This window comes from Mirounga angustirostris, unplaced genomic scaffold, assembly GCF_029215605.1.
Source record: "Mirounga angustirostris isolate CCGP_5_RB_7025 unplaced genomic scaffold, mMirAng1.0.hap1 SCAF_17, whole genome shotgun sequence".
Classification (NCBI taxonomy): Eukaryota; Metazoa; Chordata; class Mammalia; order Carnivora; family Phocidae; genus Mirounga; species Mirounga angustirostris.
Window position 1 is genome coordinate 39,718,976 of NW_026991725.1, and position 26,847 is coordinate 39,745,822.

General features: G+C 45.2%; 1 protein-coding gene across 5 annotated transcripts in view; it reads right to left on the reverse strand.

Annotated features, from left to right (window-relative positions):
* The window catches only part of RNF157 (ring finger protein 157), a 78,999-nt gene that overhangs the window by 17,185 nt on the left and 34,967 nt on the right, over window positions 1-26,847 (reverse strand). For 4 of the 5 annotated variants that reach the window (XM_045888413.3, XM_045888414.3, XM_064583190.1 and 1 more), the window contains exons 3-11: window positions 10,323-10,411; window positions 5,604-5,750; window positions 5,031-5,148; window positions 4,072-4,138; window positions 3,760-3,803; window positions 3,162-3,209; window positions 982-1,053; window positions 310-469; window positions 41-153 (exon numbers count right to left, since the gene is read on the reverse strand). In XM_045888413.3, coding sequence (XP_045744369.1) covers window positions 41-153; window positions 310-469; window positions 982-1,053; window positions 3,162-3,209; window positions 3,760-3,803; window positions 4,072-4,138; window positions 5,031-5,148; window positions 5,604-5,750; window positions 10,323-10,411 — 858 coding nt within the window. Of the gene's footprint in view, window positions 1-40; window positions 154-309; window positions 470-981; window positions 1,054-3,161; window positions 3,210-3,759; window positions 3,804-4,071; window positions 4,139-5,030; window positions 5,149-5,603; window positions 5,751-10,322; window positions 10,412-13,130; window positions 13,155-26,847 lie in introns of those variants that run through there. The other variant, XM_064583191.1, reaches the window with a different exon arrangement.

Sequence of the window (26,847 nt, forward strand, 5' to 3'; positions counted from 1 at the left end):
GCGTGCTTCCTGGGTGGTCCCGGTGCCCAGCCCAACTCACCGAATGCTCTTCTGAGTCAGACGTCTGGGACGAGATGATGGGGTTAAAGCTGGTTGGGGACAGGGGGCCCAATTTTTTCCTCATGGCCCGGATCTGGAGCAGTGCCCGGAAGGCTAGAAGAAGGAAACAGAACATCAGGCCATCCCGGTGCAGGAGTCAGGATGAACAGGAGCCGGGGCACAAGCCACAGGGCCCCCTCCCGCGCGCCGGTCAGGTGGTCAGTTTGCAGACCCTCCCGGTGGGTCTCGGCCTGCGGCTCTGGGACTCACGCAGGCGGCAGATGGGGCAGTTGTTGGCCTGGTAGCGCAGGGTGTCAGCACACGTGTTACACAGACAGAGGTGGCGACAGGGCAGAATCAGAGTGTCCCGCACATCGGAGAGACACACCACACACTCGGCACTGTTATCGCTTACTTCATCCTCAGCCACCTGTCCCGGGAGACAGAAACGTAGCCAGTGACACAAAGACCTTGGCGTCCTCTGTTTTCTTTGCAAGCAGCTTGCCTGAAGAGCTGAGACGGGGAGTAAGAATAAAATCTTACATTTACTTTGGACTTTACAGTTTAGCACGTGCATTTGCATACTGGGTTTCACTTATTCTGGGAGCTGTTTATCTCAAGCCATCCTAGGGGGCTCAGACGGTCGGGGCAGAGACATAAGGAGACCACACGGGGAAGGGTGGTGGCCATGTGGGAACTCTGCAGGGTAGCCGGGTAACTGAGCGGCCAGACCTCTGCAGAGGAACTCCTCCAAACCTGCCAAGGCTTTTCATTTCCAAAGCGATGTAAGCATCAGCATCTGGAATGAGGAAGAAAATACCCTCCTCGGACCAAACTGATTCCAGAGTTTGGCATGCTAAACCCCTAGATCCTAGCTTCATCAGAGCGTTTCTCCCTCTGCCTCCTGGGAAAAGTACATTCAGAATTTTGGATAGAACTTGCCTTAGAATCTTGTGTGTTGTACTTGTTTTCAATTCCATAGATCTCCTGAAGGAGGTAGCTGACCCCATCTACCTGAAGAGCAAACAGCAAAGTTCAAGGGCAGGCTGACTCCGGAGAGAAAGTGGGAACTCGCCCCTCAACCTTCTCTGGTAACCAAGGACTACTGATCCACAATGAAAAAACTCAAAAGCCTAGACAAGTAAAGGATGCTTTTATTTACTTATGTTTTCTCTCTGACAGGGAAAAGAAAATCAAATGTTTAATTCACCCACCATTATGCCCAAGAGGGAACATAAACTTACTACAACACTAATTGCGTACTGCAGCTCACTGTTACGGACAGGAAAGCATAGTTAAGAAAGGCACAGACTAGCAAAAGGGTGGAAGAATATGCATCAAAAGAAAAGCATTAGCTGTATAATAGAAGTGAAGTGTGGACATTATAAAAATAAAGGAAAGGAGGGGCGCCTGGGTGGTGTAGTCAGTTAAGTGTCCAGCTCTTTGTTTCGGCTCAGGTCATGATCAGGTGGCGAGATTGAGCCCTGCATCGGGCTCCATGCTGAGCACAAAGTCTGTTCAAGTTTCTCTCTCCCTCCCTGCCTCGCGCTCTCTCTAAAATAAATAAATCTATTTTTAAAAATATTTTATTTTTTAAAGATTAATTAATTTATTTTTAGAGAGAGAGAGCGCACAAGCGGGGGGAGGGGGGGAGCAGAGGAAGAGGAAGAAAGAGAATCTCCTGCAGACTCCCCGTTGAGCACGGAGCCTGATGCAGGGTTGGGTCCCACGACCCTGAGACCACGACCTGAGCTGAAATCAAGAGTTGGACGCTTAACCAACTGTGCCACCCTGGAGCCCCATAAATAAATAAATCTTAGAAAAAAATAATAAAGGAATGGAACAGAGAAAGAAAGAGAGGAGAAACAGGCAAGGGAAGGAGTGGAAGAGAAAACATGAGAAGAGAGACAGACAGAGAGTAGGACCTTGAAGGGGAGGCCGATTGAGCCCCTCCACCTGCACGAGCCACCCCACCACCCACATGGCCAAGGAGCCCTCTTGGCCCTATTCCTTAAAACCCCAACTTCAATGCCCACTTGCCCTAGCCTGGGCCATGTCAGTGCCAAAGCAGGCCCTTCCCTTGTTTCTCTCTGTGAGCCCACTCCTCCCTCTGCTTCACCTCTGTCCCACTGAGGTCCTCCCCTGAGACTGAGCCTGTCACTGATTTCATATCCCACTCTCCAGTTTGACAGAGTCTGTTGCTAATGTCAAGCTGGCAATAGGAAAATAGATAAACCATTTACCTTGAGCTACCCTAGCCTTTCCATCCTCTCTAGGTGTCCTGGAGAACGAGGCCTCCCCATGAGACAACTCACCAAGGCTTGGCCTTCCTAGGCAGTACCCTGGGCTCAGGATCTGTTTTCTCCTCTGCCTTTTAAAACTTGTTTCAACCTACTAATTGATTAAATTGGAAAGGATATTATCAACAAATTTATACTCAGGTGTTATTAACTGCTACTGACTTCATGAAGAGGGAAGAACATTTAACCCCCAAGAATGAATAATGCATCTATCATGCATCTGCAGGGAGGCCTGCCAATGCCCCTGGCACCACTCTCCCCTCCTCACTCTCTCTGACTCTACTCCCACTCCAGCAAAAGTGGAAAAAAAAGTACTGGCACCTAGCAGGGGTTAGGAGCAGAACTTGCCGGTCATTCTGGAAGGGGGCAGGTGGCCAGTAAACTTGGGATTGTAGAAAAGCGGTGGTGGGATGAATTAGGGCCCTGGGCTTAACTGGCTCTGAATTGGACCCCAACACTTTATCCTTTAGCTTGGAATGTTTCTCACCCTGGCATTTTAAATAAAAAGAGCTCTCCCTAAACCTAATGTCAAGAGACAAATCTTGCCCTTTCATTTCTCAAGTCCTTTGCTCACATAAGGGCCGCCGCAACACCAACAATTCTGGAACAATAAAGACACCCAACATCAGTATTCCTTTCAGGCCACCCAAGGAGTTTCTAACACACAAAAGTACTCCCTTTTTTACTTTTCTTTGATTTAAAAAAAAAAAAAAAAGGGTGGTGGGAGAGAAGAAGGGTGCTTAGCAAAAGAGAAAAAAAGAGAAAGATCAAAAGAAAGAAGGGTGGGGGGACACAGAGGACCCCTGGCCGTCAAATACTTACCACTTGTTTCTGTTTGAGGGGCTTGACGCAGAAAGTTCCATCTGTGTGCTGGAATGAAAGAGAACAGTTATGACCTGGAAGGAGGGGCAAGACGGTACCAGGTGTTCTTGGTTACTGCTCTCAATTACACATGTGTGCGATTACAGACTCCTCACACCCGCAGGGCCTTCCAAGTATCCAGTCTGACCTTTCCTTTTTTTTTTTTAATTTTTAAAGATTTTATTTATTTATTCATGAGAGACAGAGAGGGAGAGGCAGAGGGAGAAGCAGGTTCCCAAGGAGCAGAGAGCCCGATGCGGGACTCGATCCTAGAACCCTGGGATCATGACCTGAGCCGAAGGCAGACGCTTAACCATCTGAGCCACCCAGGCGCCTGACCTTTCCATTTTAAGAGGAAACTGAGGCCTCGGGAGCTGCAGGTCACACAGCAAGTTGGCAGCAGGGCTGCAACTAGACCCCAGGGTAGCCTCCGGCTTGACCACGGCCTCCGAGCCAGACCCATCCTGCTGCACTCAGGCAGCCGGCAGACAGGGCTGCCCGCGTCCCCACACAAAAGCCAGTTAAAAGTAATAAAGTGAGGCCCTGTGAAGTTACTCACCTTTTCGAAAGTGCCCAGCAGTACATGGCAATGGCCAAAATACTCTGGAAAAAAAAAAAGGCACATGGAGGAGGAAGAAAGCCCAACACCACACTTTGATGCCCGTCTACCTTCCCCGACTCCCCGTACCCAGCAAACCAACGCTCTGGGGTATGAGGAGAAGGGGCACATTCTGTGACCCATGCTGCTCTCGTCCGGGAGCACGCGGGGCCGTAGAGACCACCTGCCTGATCCCGATGGAGAGGGCCTGTTGTTCGTGCACCACCAAAGGGCAGTGTGTACAGCGAAAAGAAGACAGAAAGTGCCCATTACCGTCTCCTTCATCCACCACGGCGTGGACCACTAAAGGGTAAACCTCTCGGTCCAGATCAAAGCCAAGCTGAAGGGAGAGAAAAGGAAAAAAAAAAAAAAACATGTTGAAATGGCACAGTAGTCCATCAGGGAGGGAGATGTCGTCAAGAAGCATTAACTTCGGGGTGCCTGGGTGGCTCAGTCGGTTAATCGTCTGCCTTTGGCTCAGGTCATGATCCCAGGGTCCTGGGATCAAGCCCCGCATCGGGCTCCCTGCTCAGCGAGGAGCCTGCTTCTCCCTCTCCCTCTGCTGCTCCCCCTGCTTCTGCTCTCCCTCTCTCAAATAAATAAAATCTTAAAAAAAAAAAAAAGCAGCAGCATTAACTTCATCTCTGCTCTGGTTCGTCAACCTTGTGACCACCTAAGTCTGTTTCATTGAAGGCCACGGTTTCTTTCTTTCTTTCTTTTTTTTTTTTTTTTTTTAAGATTTTTATTTATTTGCGAGAGAGAGAATGAGAAACAAAGAGCATGAGAGGGAGGAGGGTCAGAGGGAGAAGTAGACTCCCCGCTGAGCAGGGAGCCCGATGCGGGACTTGATCCCGGGACTCCAGGATCATGACCTGAGCCGAAGGCAGTCGCTTAACCAACTGAGCCACCCAGGCGCCCTCCACGGTTTCTTTCTAAAGCCTTGTGGCTATAAAATCCTCTAACTTGCAGGTACTTTTCTCTGAGCATGGCTTTCTCCAAGTATCTGAGGTGAATGGGCTACTTTGGAACAGAAAAATTAACGACATCAGGTATCTCTTAAGGGCGTGAAGAAGTCACAGGGCTGAAGGACAGCGTGGCCTCCGAGCTTCCAGGGAGCCCAGGCACTGCTGGCCGTAGTCCGGACGAGGCCCTAGGCCCCTCTGGGTCCACGTGAGGAAGCTGCCCCTGCCCCTCCGGCCAGCAGCCTGCCGCCTGGTCCAGAGGCCACTCACCTCCTCCTCCGGCCACTCGGAGGGGTCCACGGTGTGGGAGGGCAGGCAGAACTGCTGACACACCCCTCGCTTGTAACGCACCGTCTCCGACTGCAGGCTGTTGTCTCTGGGGAGGTAGCTGTGGAGCAAAGAGGGAAGCAAAGCGAAAGTCAGCAGCGAGCCCAGACAGAGGGGCCACTTCCTCTGTCCCACGCCTGGTCTCAACATCAGCAGGCTCTGGGTACAGAAAAGGAAAGGAAAGAAAATATTTCCCTTATCATCCATTTCCTTTGCTCTTGCTCCGTCATGCCGCTAAACTTATCCATTCAACCCACCCATCCGCAGAAAGGTCGCTTAATTGATGTTTAACAGCATCTTGATGAAATGAAAGGTTCCGCGGCCACCTGCCACGGCACAGGATGGCACAATTTGCAGGGAAAAGGTAAAGAGGTGGGGCTCTGGGACGAAAATCCAAATTCAGGAGCGAGATCTCACCTGGCGGTAGCAGCAGGTTTCCTTCCACGGACGAGTGTGGAAGGCGTGGACCCTCACCCGTGTGGGAAGGACGCGGCTCACCTGGTCTCTGGTTCTCACCTGGCAATCCCATTCTGGAACTCTTCCGTGGCCTGATAGTAGATGGTGATGGCCACCCGAGCGTCAGTGTCAAAGGTGAACTCCACGTTGTAGCGGACTTTAGCTCTGCCAACCTCTTCTCCAGGGGTCTTTACCTCCTCCGCACACCTGGGAAACCACACAGACTCAGCATTTGGGGGATAGCAAATCAGTATTTTTAGATTTATCTTTTTTTTTAACTTAATACATTGTGAGCTTCTCTCCATGGCCAGACTTTAGGCCTCTGTCTTCATTCTGAATGCTGGCCAAGTCCCTCATGACACTGTGGGGGGGCATTTCGGTGATGTCTGATACTTCACAGCGCTAGTGAACGCTTGGGCATTGGCCAGAATTTTTTTGTTTTTGTTTTTGTTTTTGTTTTTACTGTAATTGAAGTTACTACTCACATAGTTTACATAGTTTCCACAAGGCCTGTCACAAAAGCAGCAGCCCCCCTCCCCCCGCCTCCTCTTCAGAAACCATCTCTACCTCTTTTAGCTGATCATTTTGGCATTTACCTGCATGTTTCTACAGAACATGCTCACACGGTTCTTGACTTTTCAGTTTCAGGTGTTATCCACAGACTTCCTACCATGGGAGGCAGGTTTTCTTTCTCTTTCCTCTCGCTGCCCCATATAAGTACGCCGCCCCCCAGTGCATACTTCATGATTCTGGTAGCTCAGTACCTTCGTGTCTGCATTACTGCGATTATATTCACGTGATCCCCAACCTAGCCACAGAGTAATCGCTGATTTGTCTTTTCCTGCATCAGTTTTTCTTGGAGTTTGGGCTCATTTCCTTTTTCAGTGGCTCAGTTTTCTGTGTCTTTTATCACCCACCCAAACCCTAGCCCTCTGCTGGCTGGTTAAATCTCTCTCCATGTTCAGAAGCGCCAGGTGCTCCGTGCATTTCGTCTTCTTGAGGAGGTGCCCAGGGGACCCCAGGCCTGCTATGTGCCTGCACACAGCCTCCAGGGACCACCCTCCCCCATGACCCTGGGAAGTCCCCGCCACCTCCTTCCCGCATTTCCTAACTTCTTCATCAGGGTACGCTTTCCTTGTGGCAGGGCCCCTCTTCCACTAGGATGTGTCGGAGGGACAAACTCTTTGAGAGATTTTATTCTACAGTCATACTACATTGAAAGTTTGGTTGAGTAAGGAGTTCCAGGTTACAAATACTTCTAAAAAGCCATTTGAAAGCATGGCTGCATTATCTCTCAGCTTCTAGTGTTGCTCCCAAGAAGAAGCTATTCTGATTGCTGACCCTGTTTTCCTTTGATGTAGGGCCTTTGCCTTATCATCCATTGACCTGGGCGCTCCAGTGGTCCTTGCCATTTAGAAACTCAGGCCCTCTGGTTCTGGGAAATTCTCTTAAATTAGTTATGTCATTAATGATGATTTCCTTCCTTCTATATTCTCTGTTTTCTTTCCAGAACCATTAGTTGGATGTAGGACCTTGTGCACTGGCACTCTATTCTTTGTATCTTTCCTCTTTTCTGTATCTCAACCTTTTCACCCCCATTTTCTGGAATGTTTCAACTTTTCTTCTTCCATTCTATTGGCTTTTTCATTTCTGCTACTATGTTTTTAATTTCTGAGTCTTTTTTTTCCCCTGTTGGTTTGTTCTGCCACTGTCTTTCATATTATGGGCATTCCTTACACATCTAAGAAGCTTTGGTTGTCTGCTCATATTTAAGAAATTTAAAACCCCAGAGACGCCTGGGTGGCTCAGTCGGTTAAGTGTCTCCTTCGGCTCAGGTCATGATCCCAGGGTCCTGGGATAGAGCCCCACGTCAGGCTCCCTGCTCAGCGGGGAGCCTGCTTCTCCCTCTCCCGCTGCCTCTCCCCCTGCTTGTGGGCTCTCTCTGTCAAATAAATAAATAAAATCTTAAAAAAAAAAAAAAAGAAATTTAAAACCCAAAGGCGCCTGGGTAGCTCAGTCAGTTGAGCGTCTAACTCTTGGTTTTGGCTCAGGTCATGATCTTGGGATCCTGGGATGAGCCCAGGGTTGGGCACTATGCTCAGTGGGGAGTCTGTTTCCCCTTGCCCTCTGCCCCTCCCCTGGCTTGTGTGGGTGCTGTCTCTCTCTCAAATGAAATATTCATTTGAGAGAGAGAGAGACAGAGAGAGCACAAGCAGGGGGAGAGGCAGAGGGAGAGGGAGAAACAGACTCCCCACTGAGCTGGGAGCCCGACACGGGGCTCAATCCCAGGACTTGGAGATCATGACCCGAGCTGAAGGCAGATGCTTAACCATCTGAGCCACCCAGGTGCACTAAATAAAATAAAATCTTAAAAAAACGAAAGTTAAAAGCCCTAATTGGAACTCTGAGTGCATGGTGTAGTTTGGGGACCCTGGGCTTCCCCAGGGACTGATCTGGGTCTTTGGAGGAATCTCCAAGGCCAGTCTCTTTGGTCTTCCCATCCGGGAGGGTTCTACTCCTCAGAGACAGTGTTCCTCTCTTTGGACGAGGGCCTGGGGGCAGAAGGTGTGAGGGCGGCAAGCTGGAGGGTTCAACATCCAGTGTACCTAAATTTACTTAACCCCCATTTTTAGTACTGAGTTCAACTTTAGCTGTGCCTGGGTCCCCTGAGTCCAGGGTCTCTGTTTTAACTTTTCCATTGAGAATCGTCTGCCAGCCTTCCGCCAGGGTGTGGGGAGGGCAACTCTGGCTGTGCAGCATAGCGGGGGATCGGACAGCCTCTTCAGCATGCTTCCCACCAATCCTCTTCATTTTTGCCTCCCATCTTGGTGTCCAGAGGCCCTGGTACTGCCAATTCCTGAGCCTTCAGGGGTAACAGTTTAACTGGGTGACTCTCAGCTTTTCCTTCTGCTCACTCAGGATTCTGATCTCCAGGGCCTGCTAAGTTATTTAACACTGGCCTTTGTTCTAGTCCCTAAACTGCACTGCTGTGGCTTCTTTCCCATCCCCCCCAGGTCTTCTGGATTAATGCTTTTAAAAAATACTCGTATTAGTGGGTTTTGACTGGAAGCAAAAGATGTTCAATCCTCCATCTTTACCTGGAAATCTGTGAATCAGAATCTACCCTATTCCCGTAATCTTGGAAAAACAGAGCAAGAACACCCTTCACTCTAACGGTTATTGAACAGCAGGTGTTTTTCCTCCTATTATCTTGTTGAATCCTGACAACAGCCGAGAAAGGTAAAGTGTGGTGTTGCTCTCTAAGCTCAGGGACTTATGTGAGCACGTGCTCGGTGCTTGCAGAGCTGGGAAGCAGGGTGGTCTTCGGCTTCCAGGCGGGGTTCTGCTAGCGCCTCCCAGCACTGCAGAGTCTGCTGGAGTGTGGCCCTTGAGCCATAGCCACGTGTGATGAGAGAGAAACACAGTGCAGAGAGTGGCCTCAGGAGCCTCAATCCATTCTGCTGCCTCGGGGACTGCCCCAGGGAGGGTGAAGCGCCCCCGGGAGGGCGAGCCCCCAGCTGCAGGCTGCTCCCCGGCAGAGCACCTCCCTCTGAGGCTGCCTGGTCCCCAGAGTGGACTCCGGGGCTGGGGGAATAGTTGGAGAAGCAGTCAAAACTTCAGGGACAAATGAAACATAAAAATGAAGAGAAAAAGACAGAAAGTAAATTAGTGGCTGCTTAGGTCTGGAAGAGAGTTTTGAGGGGGGAATGTGGAGTCACCACGAGTGAGTCTAGGGTCTCTTTTGGGGGGTGACGAGAATGTTCTAAAATTCGATGGTAGTGATGATTGCACAACTCTGAATATACTAAAAACCACTGAATTGTACACTTTATTTTATTTTCTTTTAAGGATTTTTATTTATTTATTTGACAGAGAGAGAGAGAGAGCGAGCACAAATAGGGTGAGCAGGAAAGGAAGAAGCAGGCTTCCCGCTGAGCAGGGAGCCCGATGTGGGGCTCAATCCCAGGACCCTGGGATCAGGACCCGAGCCAAAGGCAGACGCTTAACCAAATGAACCACCCAGGCGCCCCTGAATTGTACACTTTAAATGGGTGAATTGTACAGCATGTGAGTTTTATCTTAATAAAGTTGTTATATTAAAACAATTATCTGAGAGAAATAAACTTCCTAATGTTAACAGGACTGACATCTTCCGTGTCCATTTAGAAAAACCTGGGACCCGTCATTTGCCCTAGCCAAATCTGCCTTCCCAGGGGACCAGCGAGTGCATTAGCAGACTGGCTATCTGCAGCATCAGTGTCGAAATTACACTATCTTAGAGATCGCACAGAGAAGGCAAGTGTTGATGATCATTAATGTTGATGATGATGATTAACCAACCAGCCGAGGGCACTATGAGTTCCTCAGAGGAAGGACACATGAGATAAAGAGTAAATGTAAGCAATAAAATAAGGATGTTATATTCCAACTTCAAATATCCCATTTTTCCCTAGGCTTGCTGAAGCAGTGGCAAAATTCAATTGTTCCCGCAATAATTCTTCTTTTTTTTAAAAAAATAATAAAACAAGGATAATAAGGACTGCTTCCAGGAAAGGGAAAATCCTTCACAAACACAGACGCCAAGTTCTGAACAATCTAGATGCAGGAAGACCTAATCTCCGGGGCCAGGGCTGCTCGGTCAGTGCCAGGGCGGTTCACGTCCCTGAGCCCCGGGGGATCAGACTCCGGGTCTGGCAGAAACTGCTTCCCAAGTCTCTGGGGGGAGTCGGCTGCACTGCACCTAGAACCTGGCCTGAGCCCCACCCCAGGGGAACTTACTTTACGAGTCTTAGTGTGTCCTTCCGGATGTTGATCAGGCTTCTCAGAGTCTTCACGGGCTCTTGGGGAGGTGGGGCAGCATAAGGAAACTGTCAGAAACAAAGTGGGAGAAGGCAGTGTGTTTAGAGAGACCATAACTGTCCCCTCCTGGCACAAAGCCTCATGGCTGACAAAGAACAGCCTTTCGAGGTGAAATGGGAAGGCCCCACTCTCCTAACTGAGGACACCAAGACCCGACATGTTAAGTGAACTTGCTCAAGGTCACAGCCAGTGGGAGAACGGGGATTCGATTTGGCGTCAAAAGGGCTAGATTTATCTGCTTTTTCCATTGTAGGCAGCTTATTTGAGTCAGCATTCAAAATGTGGATAACTAATAAAAACTCCTACTGAAGTTCCAAATACCAAAGGACACACTGTGGCCGAGTTAATCACAAAAGGCTTTTCCATCTGACCTGAGACAACAGGGAGCCAGACCTGCAAGGTTTTTCCTTCAGTGAAGCCACATGGTGTCTTCGGAATTTAGGAACTGCAAATAAAAGAGAACCCCATCATGTGTACAGAGCTGAGGCTGCAAACAGTGAAGAACAAATTTTCCCTGCAGCTGGTTATATAAAGCAGAGTTCTTGAAAATGTAGCCAAGAGCTATTTTGGGGTCATCAAAGGTTTATGATTGTCATTTACCTTATGCTTTCACTCTTTCCCCATTGAGATGTGGAGTTCTGCATGATGATAATGAGATAAGGAAGGGGACGCAGTAGAAAATTTAAATGGGGTTTGCTTTCAGACAATTAAGAATGATTTTAATGCTGCCAGTATTGTTCTAGTGTTATCTGGACAATAAACATGTTTTACACATAATTCACAGAAAACCCACCGACCAGTCTTTGTAGCTTGGCAAAACTGTGGTACTCCTAGCTCTAGAACTGTCTACCTCCTAGTGCTGGGATCAGAAAATAGGACACCGACATGATCCTCTAATTGTGCCTTCACAGATTTTTGCTGAATGTGGTTCTTTTTCTTGGGAAACATAATTTAACCTACGGTACATCTGATTTTATGTATTTAATATGATTGCTGATAATTCACTTGTATGAATGTGACCCTGAAGTAAATACATTCCGTCTACCTTATGTGCATTCAGATTACCCACTTTGTGGGTATTATATAGCAACACTAAATGTGTTCATTGATACATTAAACATATATTCTCTTAAAATATAGGACTGTTGGTTTTTCTAGTTACAAAGCAATACATGTTCAAGTAGAAAATCTGAAAAACACACAAAAAATACAAGATCGGCTACAATTTCACCACTCGGCAATACCAAAGTTAACACTGCAGAATGTGTCTTGGAGAGATAGGCCTCCATTCCCCCATCCATCCATCTCCTCACCTATCCTTCTCTGTATCTAGACACGGTTTCAAACTGTGCCCACTATTTTATTCTCTTTTTCACTTAGAAAGATGTGGTAAACATTTCAAAAGTCTATAATCAGACAACATGACTACACACGTTGGAGAAAGGGACATAGTTTATTTAATCAATTTCACAGTATTCAATGTTTTCCATTGGTTTTACTCGTTTTTCGTCGTCGTCTTTTTTTTTTTTTTTTTTTTTGCCGATACAAATGTTGTGGTGAGTGCCTTGTTCCTACATTTCTGCAGGCTTGTTTGATTACTTCCTTAGGACAAATTCCTAGAAGTGGAATTACTGGATCAAAGAGTAAGCATATTTTTAAGACTTTAAAAAATATTTTGCCAAATTGTTCTCCAGAAAGCTGATTCCAATTTTGCTCTCCCACTGGCAGCATACGAGGAGGCTTTTCTATAGGAAAGCTGCAATTCTAGTTCAGATCCTCTCTGTGGCCCATTTCCCCACCCCCCACTTCCCTAGGCTGTCACACTAAAGGAATTTAAAACAATTTTAAAATAAGCTTAAGCAAAAAGTAATTAGGCAAGAAAATCCGACACAAATGCTAGTCTATTCTAAAGCCAAAATAAATGACTTTGGGATTAAAATTTTTTTCTGGAGTAGCAAAGTTAATCATATTCATTTGCACAGGTACTTGGGAGTTATCCATAACTCCTACCTGAGTTTTAAAAAAAAGGCGATTCTTCTTTCATTCTTCACCCTCCCCCCCCCAAAAAAGAAAAACAAAAGGAAAGTGAAAAAGAAAGATGAGTGTTCTTCGTCTTCCACTTAGAATAATCCTGGAGCTTCAGTTCTCTGTCAGAAAGGTACTGACCTCGAAGGTTTGTCCATTAGTCTCTGAGCAGACCAAACTTTATTCTTTGTCCACTAGTCTTTACCTAAAGCCTGTCTTCATTATGAAAAGTGCCACAGAATTCCAGAAACTGCATTTAGGTATCCTTCATGAAGCTGCTCAGTTTATATACTCCAGAATGATGTCTGAGAAATGGGAAGGCATTCCATAAGGCCATCTTGAGCTTGAGGCAAGAAGTCAGGATAGGCCTTACAGAAGGCCTGGCAGTCTTCCTCCATCTGTGGACCTGGTGGCATATTTTGTACAAGATTGAAAAGGCCATCTCTTTCCCTTGACAGGCCTAGTTGTGCCAAGGTTGTATCTGAGAGAAGAAACTCTGTTTGGTCCTTCTTTATCACCATTTACTCCTTAATTTAGTGGATGTTTACTGAGTATCTACTATGTGCCAGGATCAGGCTGGGTTCTTTATATATATATATATATATATACACACACATATATATATATATACATATATATATATAATTTTTTATGTTACTTTATTTAATTGTGGTAAAATACACATAATATGAAAATGTTCACCTTCACCATTTTAAGCACACAGTTCAGTGGCCTTAAATGCATTCACACGTCATGCTGCCATCACCACCATCCACCTCCAGTGTAAATACATTCTTATTTGGGGCGCCTGGGTGGCTCAGTCGGTGAAGCGTCTGCCTTTGGCTCAGGTCATGATCCAGGGTCTTGGGATCGAGTCCAGGTCGGGCTTCTTGTTCTGCAAGGGGCCTGCTTCTCCCTCTCCCTCTGCCCCTGCTCGTGTGCTCTCTCTCTCTCAAATAAAAAAATAAATAAAATCTTTCAAAAAATAAAATTTAAAAAGTACATTCTTGGGGCGCCTGGGTGGCTCAGTTGGTTAAGCAACTGCCTTCGGCTCAGGTCATGATCCTGGAGCCCCGGGATCGAGTCCCGCATCGGACTCCCTGCCCAGTGGGGGTCTGCTTCTCCCTCTGATCCTCCCCCCTCTCATGCTCTCTCTGTCTCATTCTCTCTCTCAAATAAATAGAATCTTTAAAATAAATAAATAAATAAATACATAAATAAATAAATAAATAAATAAAATAAAAAGTACATTCTTATTTGATATGCTCAACACTAAGAGACATGTCTGCCATGCACACCAGATTGTCAGGTCCTCAAGGAACTCAAAAATATGTTGGTTGATTAGATAAATGAAGAATGTCAGTATTAACATCCTCATTTTGCAGATGAGAAAACTGAATTAAAAGATTTGTGTAGGGGCGCCTGGGTGGCTCAGATGGTTGAGCATCTGCCTTCGGCTCAGGTCATGATCCCAGGGTCCTGGGATCGAGTCCCGCATCGGGCTCCCTGCTCCTTGGGAGCCTGCTTCTCCCTCTGCCTCTCTCTCTCTCTCATGAATAAATAAATAAATAAATTAATTAATTAATTAATTAAAAAAAAAGATTTGTGTAATTACTGAAGACCCAGGGCTAATGAGTAGCAGCATCAGGATTTGAACCCAGAACCAGGAATTGACTCCAAAGCCACATTCTTTCCATTGCAGCTGCCTCAGCTAGTGCAGGGCAAGCGGCTCCGATCCCGGGAGTTCTCTAGGAGGCTGTGTAAAGTGTAGAGAGTCTGACAGTTAAACACTCACTGCAGAAGATACCAAATCCTGTTCAGGTTCTGAACGCGAGTCGAAACTCTGGATTACATCCTTACGCTTAGCCAACGGTACCTACAGAAGCAGATCTAATGCAATACTCCTTTTAGATTTTAACGGGAGTATCTGAGGTCTCAGAGAAAAGCTTCCTTGGAGCACAGCACGACGGAATCCTTTCGTTGGCAAGATCTAAGAGCCCCTGCGGAAGACACGAACATACATTCAGGGCATGGCGGCGCCAGAGAACACCGCCAGCGGCAGAAGCAGCCACTGCTCACCTCCTGCCTGAGCTGCTCAAAAGCGTGGTGCTGACAGATATTTCTAGAACACAGTGGTTTCTCCTCGAAACTATTTTTAAGGAACAAAGATGTGTATCCATCCACTGAATACTCTCACTTCACCCTGAGTCGCGTGCTGGGCTTGGGATTCAGTGAGGGGCCAGGCACCCCTCTCTCGGTTCTGTCCGTAGGGGGCCCAGAGCTGTGACAGCTTGCATCTGGTCCAGCACCCTCCCAGGACTGGCCTGCTGTGTCTGTACTGAAAGTAGCCCAAATCTCAGAGTCCTTTAAATCCCGAACATCGCAAGTCCAGCACAGGAGCCTAGCACAGGCTCAGCCAAATGAACTCTTTCTTTCAATGGGCCCCAGGGGATTGCCCATCCAGGTTGTGCGTGAACACTGAGCAAGTAAGTTCCTCTTTGGCCTTTTATCCTAGCGTTCATCAGTTTCCTTTTACACTTGCCGGACACTGGCCCAGTGCCACCTAGTGACCAAAGGAGGAACTGCCAGTTTAGACGGAACAGAAGCAGCGTCGTGCGCCACTGAATGAGTCCGTGTGTGAGTGTGTGTGTAGCAACCATATATCCTAGATTTCTTTTTAAATATTTTATTTATTCACTTGACACACAGAGAGAGAGAGCACAAACAGGGGGAGTGGCAGAGGGGGAAGCAGGCTTCCCGCTGAGCAGGGAGCCCGATGTGGGGCTCGACCCCAGGACCCCGGGATCATGACCTGAGCTGAAGGCAGACGCTTCACTGACTGAGCCACCCAGGCGCCCCGTCCTAGATTTTTTAAACCATTCTAATTTCTAATTTCACTTTTTTTGTTAAACTACCCCAACAGATGCACTCAGATTTTGTTGTAGAAAATATGTTCACAATGCCTATGAGGTAATAAGATATCTTATTTTAGTTGTAAATTATTGGGCAATTCCCAGCAGTCTATAAAAAGGACTACAGTCATTCAGAAAAATAATTAATTAACTTCAATAATAAGGTTTTTTTAAAAAAATACATAATTTGAGGGGCGCCTGGGTGGCTCAGTCGTTAAGTGTCTGCCTTCGGCTCAGGTCATGATCTCAGGGTCCTGGGATCGAGCCCCACATCGGGCTCCCTGCTCGGCGGGAAGCCTGCTTCTCCCTCTCCTACTCCCTCTGCTTGTGTTCCCTCTCTCGCTGTGTTTCTCTCTGTCAAATGAATAAATAAAATCTTTAAAAAAAACCACATAATTTGCTAACATTTGCTATTAGCCTCGGCCTTGGTCATATGCATACAGCAGCCTCCATGTGGCCGTTGGGGGCTCCCTCAGTTGGCTACTCTGTCCTTTGACAATGCCTCCATCATTTTGTGAGCACTTCCTTACTTTTTAGAGTCACAAGATATTCTAGGTTAATCTTATGTTTTTCTCCATCCCTGGAATTGATCATGTCTCCAAAGAGCCCTGGATTTTTTATTTATTTTTTTATTTTTAAAGATTTTATTTATTTATTTGAGAGAGAGAGAATGAGAGAGAACACATGAGAGGGGATAGGGTCGGAGGGCAAAGCAGACTCCCTGCTGAGCAGGGAGCCCGACGCGGGACTCGATCCCAGGACTCCAGGATCATGACCTGAGCTGAAGGCAGTCGCTTAACCAACTGAGCCACCCAGGCGCCCGAGCCCTGGATTTTTTAGGGAAGTCATACCATTATGTACTCACTAATCTTTCACTAATGAAGACTTGATCTGTTTCTAGTTTTCACAATTACAAACAATGATGCCATGAACATTCCTTGAAAGGAAACTTAATAGGAAAAAAGGCTGAAAAATAGAAAAAAAAAAAGGGGGGGTGGGGGAGAAAAACAAATTAAAATGCACTAATTCAGTTTTCATTTAGGAAAGAAAATGCTCCAAATGCCAAAGCCCTGCTTCAAAGAGACAGGATATTATTTTAGATAATCTATAATTAAGATAGAAAAGTACTCATTTTATACATTAGCAGATATGTAATATTTGTGCCAAAGAATCAAATAATAGTTACTATGGAAACCAACATCTGGGGTCGTATGAATAACTCATTTACAGCACTACATGCATGCTTTCTTTTATAGATTTTAGGGCTTTTATATTTAAATTTCAGTTCCTTTTTATTTAATGTCTGCTTATTTTCTCAGCTTTCTCTACTTCCCCTCTTCTCAGATGTGTAATGTGTCCAAGACTTACCAGTGGGTATTTTTAGGCTGGTGATGCTTTAGAACATTTTCTTAAATCAGTGTCAGGGGAGAACAGTTTAGTCTCGGCTTGAACGTTGTGAAATGAATACAAATTTGCCTATTTAACCAGCCCTGAGACAGACTGTATTGGGCCTGCGGTGGACCAGAACGTCAAATGAGCTATATTTATAGCAGTGAAACCTTTTTTCACTAATTTCCCATCCATTCGATTTCCCATTACTCGTGGGGAGTCAATCACCTGTGTAGAAAGACTGGTGATCACAAAGCTGATAACATGCGAGACACTCTTTCCACGTATATCAAAGATGTGAGGGAGACATTAAGAGGGTGTCACAAGATGACCTTAACACAAAGATGCTCTGTGTCCAGGTCCGGTTACCAAAGGAATCAATCCAAGAAGGCAGTCTATTTATAGTCTGTTAACTCCTCTGCAAGGTTCCCTGGCAGGAAGCACACAGGACCAATGTCATGGCTATGTGACATCACATCTGATGTTGACCTTTTCCAAAATATTTAAACCCTAGGATGAGATTACGTCCAATTAACCAATTCTCTCCAATCACCCTAACAGGTGATAAGAAAAGCATGAAAAATCCACTGCAGAGTAAAGCATCCACCATAAAATCACACAGATCTGGGTCAATGACCATTGCTATGTACTGCTTTGGTGACAACTGAAACCTCCCCGACTTTCAGTTCCCCACTGATAGAAAGCTCTCACCAAGACACCACCCCCCCCCCCCACAGGACCCAGATAAAGCACAACCCACTCATACTGTGCTTCTAAAATAAAAGTACCTTCCTGAAGATGAGCTGTTTTTAGCTATAAAGGATTTTGCCTAACACCAGATAATTTTAAAGGGGGTTAAAAGGGAAAAAAGAAGTGCTTTTATTAAAGCAGACAGTCATCTTTTCCCTCCAGCAAGTTGGTAAATAATGACTAATGGTCAGAGAAACTACTCCTTTCAGACAAGCACGCCATTCTAGACGCCTGACTTCCGGATTTCATCTGGTCGCAAGACTCATAGCCCAGCTCACAAATAAGAATCCACTTTTAAACAAGAGATTTTGAGATGCCTGACACTGAATATGCCCAGAGAGACAAGGACCGGTATTAGTCGAAAGAGGTATTTTAAAATATACCACACATATTTTTTTCTGTCCCCAAAGAAGCGTATGAATGTTCCAATGCCACCAAGTGTTAGTTTTCCAGTCATTTTTCAACAGGCCAATTACTAAGACAGGCAAGAGGAACAAAGTCTTCTTCATTCCATATTTCTTTTTTTTTTTTTTAAAGATTTTATTTATTTATTTGACAGAGAAAGACACAGCGAGAGAGGGAACACAAACGGGGAGTGGGAGAGGGAGAAGCAGACTCCCTGACGAGCAGGGAGCCCGACGCGGGACTCGATCCAGGGACTCCAGGATCATGACCTGAGCCGAAGGCAGTCGCTTAACCAACTGAGCCACCCAGGCGCCCCATTCCATATTTCAAAAACAAAAAAAACCCCATAAGCTGGTCTTCAAGTTGAAAAACTCCAAGCTGTCCTTCTGTGCTCCCACTGAAATACACTGACTCTAATATGACATAAATAAGGTCCAAGATTAGTTACAAGAGTTGTCAAGTCTCTTCTCATATTCCTGGAAAGAAAATATGCTCTGGCTTTAGAAAAAAGAATAACAGTATGAAATACAGAAATAGTTAAGTTTACAAGCCAATCAATGACAGGATTCTCAGCCCTGGTAAGGTCTGGTGACTTTGCCTAGGCTATCTATTTGCAGATATATCCCTAGGAAGAAAGCCATTACTCTGAGTCAGTAACCCTATTGAGATTTTATTTTCTTCAGCTAACCATGAGATTTGTAAATTCCATATAATTAGCATACAATAAAAACCTACAGCATATGTCTTGATAACTTTAATTTCTTTTTTTTTTTTAATTTTATTGATTTATTTGGCAGAGACAGAGATAGCGAGAGCAGGAACACAAGCAGGGGGAGTGGGAGAGGGACAAACAGGCCTCCCGCCAAGCAGGGAGCCTGATGTGGGGCTCAATTCCAGGACCCTGGGATCATGACCTGGGCCGAAGGCAGACGCCTAACGACTGAGCCACCCAGGTGCCCCGATAACTTTAATTTCTAAGTTATTAATATTATGATCTGTATCCTGCAGCTACTTTAACAAGGCGACATTCGCTCCACTTTGTCCTGCTAAACTTCCAAAAGTTTTGAGAGCTCTGATTATTTTTCAGTCACCCTTTAACCTAAGGTTATATAACCCAACTGAACTACTTTATCTGGCTCCTTTGAAAGCCTAAGCTCATTGAAGTATGCTATACAGTGAAACCTAGCAGCTAGAACTATAACCTTCATAGGTTGAATATAAATGGTGAATCTCAGAGACAAAATGCACATATTACAATATACCAGGGGCAGAGTCCAACTCCAAGGTCGATTTTTGTCACTGGCTTCCCTCTCCTTCTGTGTTCCATCCCCATCCCTCCCTTGGCCTCCTTGAGACTTCCGCATCTCCATCTCCGTCACCTGTCACCTCTCAGCCCATTCTTGCAAATCTCCACTCCTTTAGCCACATCATTTAACATTTCCAATTTTCCTCTTCTCAGCAACTGTGTCTCTATGGCTCTTCCTCTTTTAACTGATTTCCCGGAGGCTATTAAGACCCTGAGCTTCTGATCATCTTTTAGGGCCTGCCGGGATGATTCCAGTTCATCAAGAATAAATAGGTGTCCTGGCATTAACCATAAGCTTTCTGAGACTAAAAATAGCCAAGTTCCAAGTTTAAACATGGCACAAAACAAAGATAGTACAATGGATAATAATTCCCCAAGAAGCAATACATGGTCACATCACCTAACATCGTTAATCTGATTCTTAGGTTTATAATTCTTGGCCATCAATATAAAGATTCTTTAAGTGCTAGTTAATAATCTGTTAAGAAAGCATAGCTCCCTAATTAAGTGGGAAGTCAAAAGTTCAGCAAGGATTTAGTGACTGGCTTCTAACAAATAAATTATGGAAAAGGAAAGACGTATAGTGGGTAAACCTGACAGACACCACCTTGACCAAGTGATCAAGGTCACCATCGGCAGTACTAAGATGAGCTGTCATGTACCTCTGGGGTGGTGCAATCAGGGGAGCACTTACCTCCTAGTAGTCTTCCCCCAAATCTATAACCCTGGTCTAATCACAAGAAAACACCTGAAAACCAAACCAAGGGAAGTTCTACAAAATACCTAACCAGTACATCTCAGAATTGTCAATGTTATGAAAAATAAGGAAAAACCAGGAAACTGTCACAGATTAACAGAGGTGAGGAGATGTGACAAGCAAAGGTGTGGTATCCTGGATTAGATTCGGGAACAAAAAAGAGACATGAGTGGAAAAACTAGTGTGGTCCTAATAAAGTCTGTAGTGGGTTTTTGGGGGGGGAGGGGGGATTTTGTGAAAAGAAAGCTAAGTAAAGTCTGTAGTTTTAAAAAATAGCAATGCACCTATGCTAACTTTTAGTTTGGATAAATGGACCATGGTTGTGTAAGAGGTTATTCAGCAAGAGAAATGCTAAGATGCAATGGAAATCAGAGGATCTCAAAGTAGAAGGTGTGGGTCTTGGCTCTTGTACTATTGGTCATATAATTTCAGACGAAATTACTGTACCTCACTAAGTCCCCACTTCCTTACCAGTAAAATATGCTTACTATTAGCTACCTCATAACTTGTGAGATTAAGGGCTCTATTAATCAAGGTCCAGTTAGGAAAACAGAAACCACACCGGTTATTTTAATAGAGAGAATTTAATATAAGGCACTGGTTAAACAGGCATTAGAGAACTAAAACAGGAGAAGGGGACACTGAGCTGACAGCGAGTGACCTCAGGAAGTAGCTCCCTCCCCTTTGGGCTGAGGGAACAGAGGGGAGAGGTGGGGGTTATCAGATCCCAGAGGCCTGCTGAACCTGGGACTCAGAATTTCTCTTCTTCTTCTTGAGTATAGTTGATAGAAAGAAACTGAAGATGACACAGACAAACCAAAAGACAAATATTCCATGCTCACGGATTGGAAGAATTAATATTGTTACAATGTCCATATTACCCAAAGCAATCTACAGATTCGGTACAGTCCCTATTGGACTTCCAAGGTGGGCCCTTCTCTTCCTCCAGTCCTTCCAGTACCCCGTGTTGGCGGAGCCTGGCAGGGAGCAGTGGGTGATGGAGAAATGTGACCCCTGGGCCCCAGCCCCAGCATCTGGGGAGGTTAGAGGCCAGGAGACAATGGCTTAGCTATTATTTGTGAAATAACTTTGTAGACCGTCACCTCTGCCCACTGGTACTTATTACTATCACTACTTCTGTGAAGTGCTCAGCCCAACCACATGCTCTCCTCTTTCTTTTTTTTTTTTAAGATTTTATTTATTTATTTGACAGAGAGAGACACAGTGAGAGAGAGAGCACAAGCAGGGGGAGTGGGAGAGGGAGAAGCAGGCTTCCCGCTGAGCAGGGAGCCCGATGTGGGGCTCGATCCCAGGACCCTGGGATCATGACCTGAGCTGACGGCAGACGCTTAATGACTAAGCCACCCAGGCGCCCCTCTCCTCTTTCTTTTAAACATATTTTAAGGTATGGGTTAACTGAGGACATACACTTGTGTTTCCAGCATTTTTTGTTTGTTTGGTTGGTTGGGTTTTTTTTGTTTTTTTTGTTTTTTTGTTTTTTTGGGTTTTGTTTGTTTGTTTGTTTGTTTTTGTTTCCAGCATTTAAAATATTAATAAATAGAAAAATGGCTAGGGACTACATTCTCTTCTTTTATTATAGCAACCTTTACTGCAAAGCTCATTTACCAGTGCTGCCTTCTAAAGATTGACTTCTGTAATAATCGGGGCTGCTATTTTACCTGATGGGTCTGGCAAGACCATTTTAGAGATTACAGTAAGTGTGCTTCTTGGGGATGCTATTCTGTACATGTAGTGAACTGTTACTGGACTCAGAAGTCTTTGACTTTTATAGAATTTGTAGAACAGTTTCATTACAAATTAAGGCCACTATGCATCTCTTTAAAAGCTGAAAAAATTAACCAAATTTTTCTTTGAAATGCAACAGCAATAAGCATAGTTTCCCGTAAGGTGGCGTGTCCAATGACAACAGGAAACAGAGGTGAGAGTGTGTACGTTTAGCTTCAGTATGTTTCAAAGAAATTTCGAGGAAATTCCTACAACACAGATGCTTTAGTTTCACTGCTGAATACCACTCAGATCTTTGTGTTCTGGTTTGTTAAGAAATAGCATTAACCAACAAACCGCAAGTTCAAGTGTTTTAGTGGCACTTTCCGAGTCAGCAAAACTTATGTCATAAAGTTCCTTTCTCAGAGCTTCTGTGAAACTGAACAACTCGTGTATCACGTCCTCCCCATGTGTGTGTATGTCTGCTCTTCCTGCGAGATTATAAACTTGAGGGAAAAATCCATGTTACAGTTGTCTTTGTATCACCCAGAGTGATTAGACCAGAACATGGAGAAGATAGAAATAGGTACGAATACATGAATAAGATCTTCAGGAGAGCATAGCATGTGCCCATGATGACTCTCAGGATTCTGAATATTTGCCCCTCAGGCTAAACGGTAGGCTGGCACAAAGAGTGTTCTTTACAAAGTAACTGGAAAACACACACTGCCAAGTGTTTTTTAATAAAGGGTTTGTGCAACAACATTTATTAAATTTAACTGGGAGCTAAGACCCTCTGGTCCTGCCAGTGAACTGCATGCGGGAGCAGAGAATGAAAATAAGACTATTTAAGGGGCGCCTGGGTGGCTCAGTCATTAGGCGTCTGCCTTCAGCTCGGGTCATGATCCCAGGGTCCTGGGATGGAGCCCCGCGTCGGGCTCCCTGCTCTGCGGGAGGCCTGCTTCTCCCTCTCCCACTCCCCCTGCTTATGTTCCCTTATCGCTGTGTCTCTCTCTGTCAAATAAATAAAATCTTTAAAAAAAAAAAAAGAAAAAGAAAAAAGACTATTTAATAAAGTGATGGCAACACCAGGAGCTAGTAGACCCAGTTTCAGGCCTCGATTCTTGCTCTTACTGATAAGTGAGACTTCGGGTGAGTAATTTATTGTTTCTGGGCATCAGTCTCCTCATCTGTAAAATGGGATTTACAGCCCTCGTCTATCTCCTAGGGTAATTAAAATCAAATAAGAAATGTTTTAAAGATCATACAATGCTATGAAAATATTGTTGATCGTTAGTGATCATTCATGATTATCATTAGTGATAATACTATCTTTTTTTTTAATATTTTATTTATTTATGAGGGACAGACAGAGTAGGGGGAGGAGCAGAAGGAGTGGGACAAGCATATTCCATGCTGAGTGCCGAGCTCAATGTGGGGCTCGATCTCAGAACCCTGAGATCATAACCTGAGCTGAAACCGAATCAGATGCTCAACCGACTGAGCCAACCAGGCACCCCGATGATACCATCTTCTTTAAAGAATTCTTTAAATTCTTTAATACAGCTGTGAATGCAGGCATACCTCAGAGACTCTGTGGGTTCGGGTCCAGACCCCTGCAATAGTGAGTCAAATGAATGTTTCGGTTTCCCAGTACTTATAAAAGTTATGTTCATACTATGCTGTAGTCTTTTAAGTGTGTAATAGCATTATGTGTAAAAAAAATAATGTAGATGCCTTAATTTAAAAATATTTTATTCCTGGGGCGCCTGGGTGGCTCAGTTGGTTACGTGTCTGACTTTGGCTCAGGTCGTGAACTCAGGGTCCTGGGATCAAGCCCCGCTTTGGGATCCACTCAGCAGGGAGTCTGCTTCTCCCTCTCCCTCTGCTGCTCCCCCTGCTTGTGCTCTCTCTGACTCTCTCGAATAAATAAAATCTTTAAATATATATATATATATTATTGCTAAAATGCTAACCACCATCTGAACTTTCAGCGAGTCAGTCATCATCACTTATCCCAGATCACCATAACAAATATGATAATGACAAAGTTTGAAATATTGTAAGAATTACCAAAATGCAACATGAGACATGAAGCGAACAAATTCTGTTGGGCTTGCTCAATGCAGGATCGCCACAAACCTTCAATTTGTAAAACACTCAACATCTGCGAAGCACAAGAAAGTGAAGCGCCATGAAAAAGGTATGCCTGTACTTAGGAAAATGAACGTATGAATGAAATATCAGCAATTAGATAAATATCTCTTATCTATGAATCCTAAAGCACTTGGAGTAAATAGCATTAGGATGTATCTATCTCACTTTGTTGTGACCCAGGAGAATTACTGCAAATCTGCCACATGCTCTATTAGAATTTAACCTCTCAGGAACAGCGGGCTATCAGGGGGACATATAAAGTTCTACCATAGTGACCGGAAGGCTCGTTGAGGTTCTCAGCTCATGACTGGAAGGCAGTGGGAGGTAAGCAAGGTTGTGGCCCTGGCAGTCTAACAAACAGGACTTCTGCAGCATGACCCAAAACAACCAGGAGCCACCGAAGAAAACCAAGCACAGGTCTGAGACAACCAGCTTCTGTCCTGCAGGGAGGCATACGTACCCGCTTCTGGGGAGCTGGGATTAAGGACTGAGGCTGAGGGCTGCCGATACAGAGGCCAGGCTGCCCTTCACCCCTCCCAGCACCCCGTGCACCCCCAGCTCTGCACCTCACTCAGTGGTGTCCGCCCACGGACAGGGGCCCCCTGAGCTACGTAGACAGCTGGCCTCAGACAGAGCACTGGCATGTCTATGAACCACTCCTCCTTCCTTTCTTTCTTTTTAAAGATTTTATTTTTATTATTTATTTGAGAGAGAGAGAGTGAGAGTGGGGTGAGGGGCAGAGGGAGAAGCAGACTGCCCACTGAGCAGGGAGCCCGATGCGGGGCTTGATCCCGGGACTCCAGGATCATGACCTGAGCCAAAGGCAGACGCTTCACCAACTGAGTCCCCCAGGCGCCCACCTACTCCTCCTTTCTAAGACATACTCTCTTTTTTTAAGTCACGTTTATTGAGATCTAATTTTCATCAAAAGTAAAATTCACCCTTTTTAGTGTACACGGTTCTTTGAATTTTGACAAACACATACAACTATGTAACCACCATCATAATCAAGATACAGAACACTTCCACCGCCCCCAAATGTTCCTTCACGTCCTTCTGTAGGCAACCCCTCCCTGCACCCCAGTCCCTGGCAACCACTGATCTGTTTTCTATCCCTATAGTTTTGCCCTTTCCAGAATGACAAGATACATTCTTTACAATGCTTACATAAAATACCCAAAGGCCTCTTTCAGCTCGCACACAACACCGTGTGCTCCGTTGCCACACGGGCCTCTCGTGTATGTTAGGAAGAGGGGAGAAGCCAGGACTTGAGGGGTACAAAGGGCAACGAAATTCACTGCAGCTTGAGATGCCTATACACCCTCTCCCGAAAGCAGACACATCCTGGTGAGATGGGGAGCAGCTCTTTAAAGTCCAAAAACAAAAACCCTGTTTTAAAGTGTCTCTGTATAAACATCCTAGTTTCCTCTTCCATGATGGTACAGCACTGGACAGAACTACATTTCCTTTCAGTTTAGATGAACTTCTGGTGTTAAAGGAAAACATGAATTACTGTAGCTGGGACTGAATATAGATGAACAAGAAAATTCTGTTAAAAGCTAAAAAGCTTGGGCGCCTGGGTGGCTTAGTCGTTAAGCGTCTACCTTCTTCTCAGGTCATGATCTCAGGGTCCTGGGATCGAGCCCCACATCGAGCCCCACATCGGGCTCCCTGCTCGGCAGGAAGCCTGCTTCTCCCTCTCCCACTCCCCCTGCTTGTGCTCCTGCTCTTGCTATGCCTCTCTCTGTCAAATTAAAAAAATCTTTAAAAAAAAAAAAAAAGCTAAAAAGCTTGAGTTTCAATAGGATGTTCTTCCTGTCAGATCTGGCTTGACCTCACATTGAGTTATTCGGGCCTCAAAATACTGAAGTTTTACTGAATTCTGCAGGAAGCACCCAAGAGCTGTGCTGGGCTTGGGTTAGGGTTAGGGTTCTCTACCATGTGACCTGAGAGAGCTGTTAGCTAAGACTACAAACCTACTGCAATACATAAATATGTCTGATCAACATGCTGTATGTCAATTATTTCTCAATAAAAATACATAAATTCAAAGAAAAAGAGAGAGTGAAAGGCAAGCAGAGAGTGGGAAAAGACATTTGCAATATACTTATCTGAGAAAGGACTCCTATTTTCTTAGTATTTCCTTACCAAGAAAGAAAAAGCAGATTAGCTAATAGAAAAACCAAACAAGCTAATAGAAAAGATTTGAACTGATGCTTCACAGAAGAGGAAAACGAATGGCCAATAAACTTATGTAAGGGTGCTCAACCTCATGAGTCATCAGGAAAATGAAAATTAATCCTACACACCCACCAGGATGAAAAAGGTGGAAAATACTAGGTGGTGGGGACTCTAAACCAAACTGGTTGGAGGAAAATTGGTGCAATTGCGTTAGAAAACTGCTCAGCAGTATCTACAAGAGCATACTCCCGTGCCAAGGCAATGCCAGTCCCAGGTACACTCAGAAGACACATGCATCCATACACGCCTTGAGATACATACAACAGGATGGTCAAAGCAGCACTCTTTGTCATAGCCCCACACAACAGAATGCCAAATGCTATAAACCATCGTGTGGATGAACTGTGGGCACTCACACACGGAGCACATGCACAATGAGAATAAACAATCACTCTATGCAACGAAACAAGCAAATCTCACAACCGTTCTGCGTGAAAGGAACCAGACATAAATGGGCCCGTCTGTATGGTTCCACTTATATAAAGATCAAATCAGGAGAGAAGACAGGATAGCGGTTACCCTGAGTTAGCGGTGGTGATAGGAAGAGGGATCAGGGGAGCTTCTGTGGGACTGGCCGTGTTCTAGTTCTTGATCTAGACACTGGTCATAAGAGGTGTGGTTGCTTTGTGAAAATCAAGTGTACATGTAGGATTTGTTACCTTTTGGTGTATCTGTTGTACTTCAATAAATATCACTTTTAAAAAGGACAAGCCAGGGCATCTGGGTGGCTCAGTTGTTAAGCATCTGCCTTCGGCTCGGGTCATGATCCCAGGGTCC